The sequence below is a fragment of the Oryctolagus cuniculus genome, chromosome 3, assembly GCF_051225735.1.
Source record: "Oryctolagus cuniculus isolate XC-2025 breed Fujian yellow rabbit chromosome 3, ASM5122573v1, whole genome shotgun sequence".
In the NCBI taxonomy this organism is placed as follows: Eukaryota; Metazoa; Chordata; class Mammalia; order Lagomorpha; family Leporidae; genus Oryctolagus; species Oryctolagus cuniculus.
In genome coordinates, this window is record NC_142869.1 from 62640604 (window position 1) to 62647215 (window position 6612).

Sequence of the window (6612 nt, forward strand, 5' to 3'; positions counted from 1 at the left end):
GGCTCCTGGCTTCAGATCAGTGCAGCGCGCTGGCCGTAGCAGCCATTTGGGAGGTGAACCAATGGAAGGAAGACCTTTCTCTCTGTCTCTCTCTCTCACTGTCTAACTCTGCCTGTCAAAACAAAAAACAACTTATGACAGGAGAATGTGAACTGGTTGATATTAGGTGACATTAAAGAATTATTATTCATTTCATTGAGGTATGATAATAGTACTGTGATTTTGCTCCTATAGAGTACTTAATTTATACACCTATATTGAAATATTAACAGATGGAATAATATAGTTGACATTTGTGTTAAAATAGTCTGGGATGGAAAAGGAATAATAGATTGGCCATGAGGCAGACGACTGTTAAAGTTTGGTGATAGCACATTAGGGTTCATAATCCCATTCTTTTTTTTATATATGCTTGTCATTTTTTTAATCATAAGAAGTTTTTAAAAAGCACATTACTGTTGGTGGTGGTGATGGAGGAGACAGACAGACTGCATATTAAGGACCACTATGATCTTTAGAAATGCTGATTTCTAGCCGGCGCCGTGGCTCAATAGGCTAATCCTCCACCTTGCGGCGCCGGCACACCGGGTTCTATTCCCGGTCGGGGCGCCGGATTCTGTCCCGGTTGCCCCTCTTCCAGGCCAGCTCTCTGCTATGGCCAGGGAGTGCAGTGGAGGATGGCCCAGGTGCTTGGGCCCTGCACCCCATGGGAGACCAGGAGAAGCACCTGGCTCCTGGCTCCTGCCATCGGATCAGTGCGGTGCGCCGGCCGCAGCGGCGGCCATTGGAGGGTGAACCAATGGCAAAGGAAGACCTTTCTCTCTCTGTCTCTCTCTCTCACTGTCCACTCTGCCTATCAAAAAAAAAAAAAAAAAAAAAAAAAAAAGAAATGCTGATTTCTGAGCCTTCTCTTCTTCCCTGGCCTCTTGCCAGGAGGGGGCTTGCTGTAGCCCTGCGCCTCCAGGGTGCGTGGCCCGAAGGCTTCCTGGCCTAGATGCTCCTCCACATGGCTGGTTCCTGGTGCTCAGTATGAACCCAGATTTACCTCTCTTTCTTAAATAAAGTTCTCACTCTCCTATGCATCTTTCTCACTAAATAAAGGCTTAAAATGTAAAAAAAATAAAAATGCTGATTTCTCTGTCCTGGAGTACAATTGGTGGTGAGGAAAGGAGATGCTAACACTGGTTCCTACTTTTCCTTAACATCTCAATCCTGTTATATTTAGGAAGCTATCTGGACCCAAATCCTGAACCATCATGAGCATGTGGCAAGGTCTATGTCCTATCAGCTCTCTCTCTCTTTTTTTTTTTTTTTTTTTTGACAGGCAGAGTGGACAGTGAGAGAGAGAGAGAGACAGAGAGAAAGGTCTTCCTTTGCCGTTGGTTCACCCTCCAATGGCTGCCGCAGCTGGCGCACCGCACTGATCCGATGGCAGGAGCCAGGTACTTCTCCTGGTCTCCCATGGGGTGCAGGGCCCAAGTACTTGGGCCATCCTCCACTGCCTTCCCGGGCCACAGCAGAGAGCTGGCCTGGAAGAGGGGCAACCGGGACAGAATCCGGCAACCCGACTGGGACTAGAACCTGGTGTGCCGGCACCACAAGGCGTAGGATTAGCCTAGTGAGCCACGGCGCTGGCCCCTATCAGCTCTCTTGAGCCTGGAATACTACCGCTTCTACTTTGTCCTGTCTTCTGAACGGATTTCCTCTGAAAATTTCAAATGGTGATAGAGTAAGACAGGGTCTTTGAAGTGAGAGTGGCCATTGATGTGTCAGTGCCTGATTCAGCACGTTACTACCATTGGCGGAAGCATCTCCGTGTGTCCAGAAGAACCTCCATCCTCCTGGTGACATGGCCACAGTGAACCACGCTCCCAGACATTCAGCACAAGTGAGAAGTAAACTTCCATTGTGTTAAGCCATTGGGACTTTGGAGTTGTTTGTTCAGGTTATCCTAACAGATTACAGATGTGTTTAATTTGGCCTACCTTCTAGAACTTAGAAATCATTGTGCAATATTTAAATTTCAAATATTTGGAAACCTAAAATGCAAACACTTAAAATGTTAGACAATTTCAGTACAAAGTTGGAAAAGTGATACACAGCAACACAGCCTGTATGCCTCCTGCTCATCACAATCTTCACCATTCTTTTTTCAGTCTTTTTTTTGGACAGGCAGAGTTAGACAGTGAGAGAGAGAGAGAGACAGAGAGAAAGGTCTTTCTTCTGTTGGTTCACCCCCAATTGGCCACTACAGACGGTGCGCTGCGCCAATTCAAAGCCAGGAACCAGGTGCCTCCTCCTGGTCTCCCATGCGGGTGCAGGGCCCAAGCACTTGGGCCATCCTCCACTGCCTTCTTGGGCCACAGCAGAGAGCTGGACTGAAAGAGGAGCAACCAGGACAGAACCAGCGCCCCAACTGGGACTAGACCCTGAGTGCTGGCGCCACTGGTGGAGGATTAACCTAGTGAGCCACAGTGCTGACCTCTTTTTTCAGTCTTACATACACTGTTTTTACTTCTCAAATGCCTACAGTCATGAGGGCTGAGCCAGGTCAAAGCCAGGAGTCCAGAACTCAATCTGGGCCTCCCACATGGCTGGCAGGGCCCAAGTTCATGTGCCTTAGCAGGGAGCTGGACTCAGGAGTGGACTTGGACTCAGGCACTCTGACACGGGATGCAGGCATTGCAAGCAGCATCTTAACCACCACACCAAATGCCCACTCCCTCACCACTCTTAAAATTGGGCATTTCACTTCTATTTGTTTACTGATGTCATTCTATAATCCCCTAAATTCACCATTCCTTTCATGAAAATGACTTACAGGGAGTATCGCAAGGCGGCACTGCCTGTGATTTTTTTCATTGACCTAAACACCTCCCAGCGCTGTTGCAATGGGGACTAGTCCTCCAACACATGATGTTAGGGGGCCACAATCAAATATAGCAGTGTGTTTGTTTAGAGAGGGGGGTGGAGAAAAGCATCTTCTAATTGAGAAACAGCTGGACTTCTCTAATTCAAATATTCTTCACCCTGCAAGTTAAGTATGCTAGGTAAGTACGTTAGGAAGTTTAGATTTTCATATAGCTTTAAGCCTAGATTAACTGAGATAGGTTATTCCAAAGCCACATCTACCTAGTACCAATTGAGACTGTAGAAGTTGTCCAGGGCTTTGCACTAACTTGAGTCTAAATCCCAATGATAGCTTTAGTCACCAACAGTTTCAAGAGTTGTGTAGTGCCCCGCAGAGTGTAGTACAGAAGTGGAAAGCCTACAGTAAAAACTAGAGGTGGGACATTCTTAAGAACGGCCCCATTAACAACATGGTTTTATGTGTTCCCACTTTCTCCCCCTTGTTAGGTTAGATTCTACCTAGGAATGGATGTTACTGATTTTTCTCCTCTGATAGCACCTGCTTTGTTTTTATATTTAACTGAATTTGTCATATTCATGGAAACTGAAAATAGTTTTATAAAAGAGACTTCAAAATATGCTTGCTAGATGGTCTTAATATCATACAGAAATGAAAAAAATCAAATTATTTTCTTCAGATACTTTTATTTTCTGCTCTCTGTAATCTTCAAGAGGAGCTCTTTTCACTCATCTAATCAGTAAATATCTCGTCCACACCTATGATATGCCAGACATTGTTTTAGGTAAAGATGATGGGTTTACAACAAACTCATTTCAGATGTCCCAGCACTAGCAACTGGGTGAATAACCAATTCCATGTCATTTAGGCACAGCTGTTTTATTCCCTGTGTATTTGCTTAGTGAGATTCAGTTCCTCCTGCTTTGTGAATACCATTGTGCCAGGCAGCATAGTGGCTCCCAAAGATATCCTCATGCCCAAAATCTGTGAATTTTACTTTATATGGTAAAAGGAACTTTGTGCATTTTATTAAATTAAAAATCTTCAGACATGGAGATTACCATAGGTTATCTGCATGTTCCTAGAATATAATCCTTTCCTCATGAAAGGAAAGCAGAGAGAGAGACTTGACTACATAAAAGGAGAAGGCAATGTAACCACAGAGGCAGAGATTAGAGTGATGTGACCACAAGCCATGGCATATAGGCAGCCAGGGAAAACAGGAAGGTGCATAGGACAGATTTTCCTATGGAGCTTCCAAAAGAAACCAGCACTGACAATACAATGATTTTAGTCCTGGAAGACCCACTGTGGACTTCTGCCCTGCAGAACTGAGCTGTAAGAGAATAAATATCTGTCGCTTTAACCCAGTACAACTCTGACAACTTGTTACAGCACCAATAGGAGACTAATCCAGGTGAAGACCTGGGTTTTGAGCATAGTTGTAACTTAAAGAAATGGAGTCCAGGATATCTCTAAAATCACTAATGCCAATCATGAGTTGGCAGTTTCATAAATTTCCCCTTTAGATAGAACAATTATTGAGGTATTCTCACGTAGGAGCCCCCGGATCTCTTGTGTGGACAGTGTAATTGAGACGGCACTTTAGCTAGACAGGTGCAGGCACAAATTCTGGTCCCCACAGAATCTGCTGAGTGTAAAGGCTGGATAACAATGTGCCCACAGATTCGTCAAGGTTCATCCCAGATGCTAACGAAAAGATAGCTTCTGTGTGAATAACTGAAGGGGTTCCGACAGAATCTTAGCTTAGTCTGTCTTGTGATGCTGTAAGAGAATATGTAAGTAAGGCTGAGTAACTTACAAGGAAAAGAAGCATTTCTCACAGTTGTGGAGGCAGAGAAGTCCAAGAGCATGTTGCCAGGCAGGGAACGAGGCCTCTGTGCTGTCCAGGACGTGCTGAAGGGTGAGTGAGCAGGTGCCAGGAATAGATGCACCTGCGGGAAAAGCGAACTCTTCAGAATCATCAACACATTCATGCAGGTGCAGCCCTCATGGCCTCATCACCTCTTCAAGGCCCTAGGTCTTCATGCTTTTACACTCATAATTAAATTTCAGCATGAGTTTGGGAGGGAACATTCAGGCCTTAAAACTAGACTTTGGCACTTGAAAATTTCTTTATTTATTTTCACTTAATTTAAAAGCAGAGAGACACAGAGACTGACAGAGTACTTCTACCTGCTGGTTCACTCCCCAAATGCCTACAGCCTTGGGCACTTTGACCAATTCAGCAAGATTGTCTATGGAAAAACATCTTTTTTTTTTTTTTTTCACTGAGTAAAGTAAAAGTTTAAAAGTATCCATGAAGTGTGATTACTCATGTTTAGCAAATTCATGAGAAATCTAGAAAATGACTTTGAGCTCTCAGGATGGATGCTATGAACCTGGACATTAGTGACTACAAACAGAGCGATGTGGAAGCAAGGCATTCAATGTGGGAAATGGGTAAGCACCTGTCCAGGCAGTACTACTTAGCAGTAACTGCAAATCCAATCACAGGTGCAGACCCCCCCCACCACCACCACCAGGAACGCAAATCACAGACAGCCTGGCTTAGGCCAACAGCACCATTTGCCCAGAATGGTGGGGGAGGTTAATGAATAAATTTCCTTTGTCGCCTGCCTTGAAGGAGGAATACCTTTGGAATACTTGCAGAATTAATGCGCAGAGGTAACCAAGAGTTAGGATTTAGGCAAGAGGGGCACAGGAACACAGAGAATCTGGAACTCTTTCCTGGCTTGAGCTATGTTTGCAGAGGAAAAAGCTCACCTGTGGCCTTGTAGCACTGTCTCTGAGGCGGGCGGACCACCACTCTGCAGGAAAAGCAGCCGGAACCGATCTGAGGCAGAGTCTTGAACGTGTGCTCTATGCAGATGTGTGATACTTGGGCCAGAAGGAAGAGCCCTCTGCTCCCCCTTTTCCACATCGTGGACCTTCCCCTAACCCTTGCTCCAAAGCCCTGGCAACCTGCTTCTCCGGAGCTATGCTGCCCACTGTTTCCTTTGCTGGTCACAAGTAAATACAACTTTCTTCAGAGCCATTCCTACCTGAAGCAGGTTCTTTGGTGCCTCCCTAAGCAAATGGACCCATTGCGTCCACTCACATTGAGGGAGACCTTACAAAATGCCTGAGACACTGGGAGAGAGTGAATATGAATTATGTGAGTACAAAGGTTTTTTATTTTACAAGAGAAAATTTACTGAGAGGATTTAAAATAGATTTTAAAGGGGATGAGAAGCTAATAAAATAATAACCAAAGTGTACTATGAAGGCTTATGGAATATTCTGGGAGATGCAGTGAAGAATTAAGCATTTTGGAGCAGGATCTTGGAAAGAAGAGTACAAGAGGCGATTTAGGGACCAGCGCTGTGGCATACTGGGTAAAGCATTTACCTGCAGTGCCAGAATCCCATATGGGCGACGATTGGAGTCCTGGCTGCTCCACTTCTGATTCAGCTCTCTGCTGTGGCCTGGGGAGGCAGTGAAGGATGGCCCAAGTCCTTGGGCCCCTGTACCCATGTGGGAGACCCAGAGGAAGCCCTTGGATCCTGGCTTCAGATCAGCCATCCTGGCAGTGAATCAGTGGATGGAAGACCTCTCTCTGCCTCTCTGTAGCTCTGCCTTTCAAATAAATACATAAATCTTAAAAAAAGCGATTTGGCTTTGAAAGAAAAGTTCTCATTCCTCCTCTGAAATTCTACACCAATGATCTGAGCTTGGAGAGG

The 6612-nt window shown here is 45.3% G+C and overlaps 1 protein-coding gene across 1 annotated transcript in view; it reads right to left on the reverse strand.

The window, feature by feature from the left end:
• PJVK (pejvakin) overlaps positions 1-4828 on the reverse strand; it is a 55524-nt gene extending 50696 nt beyond the window's left edge. The window contains exon 1 of the mRNA XM_089328070.1: positions 4692-4828. Coding sequence (XP_089184196.1) covers positions 4692-4743 — 52 coding nt within the window. The 5' untranslated portion in view covers positions 4744-4828. The remainder of the gene's footprint in view (positions 1-4691) is intronic.
• Positions 4829-6612: the final 1784 nt, after the last annotated feature.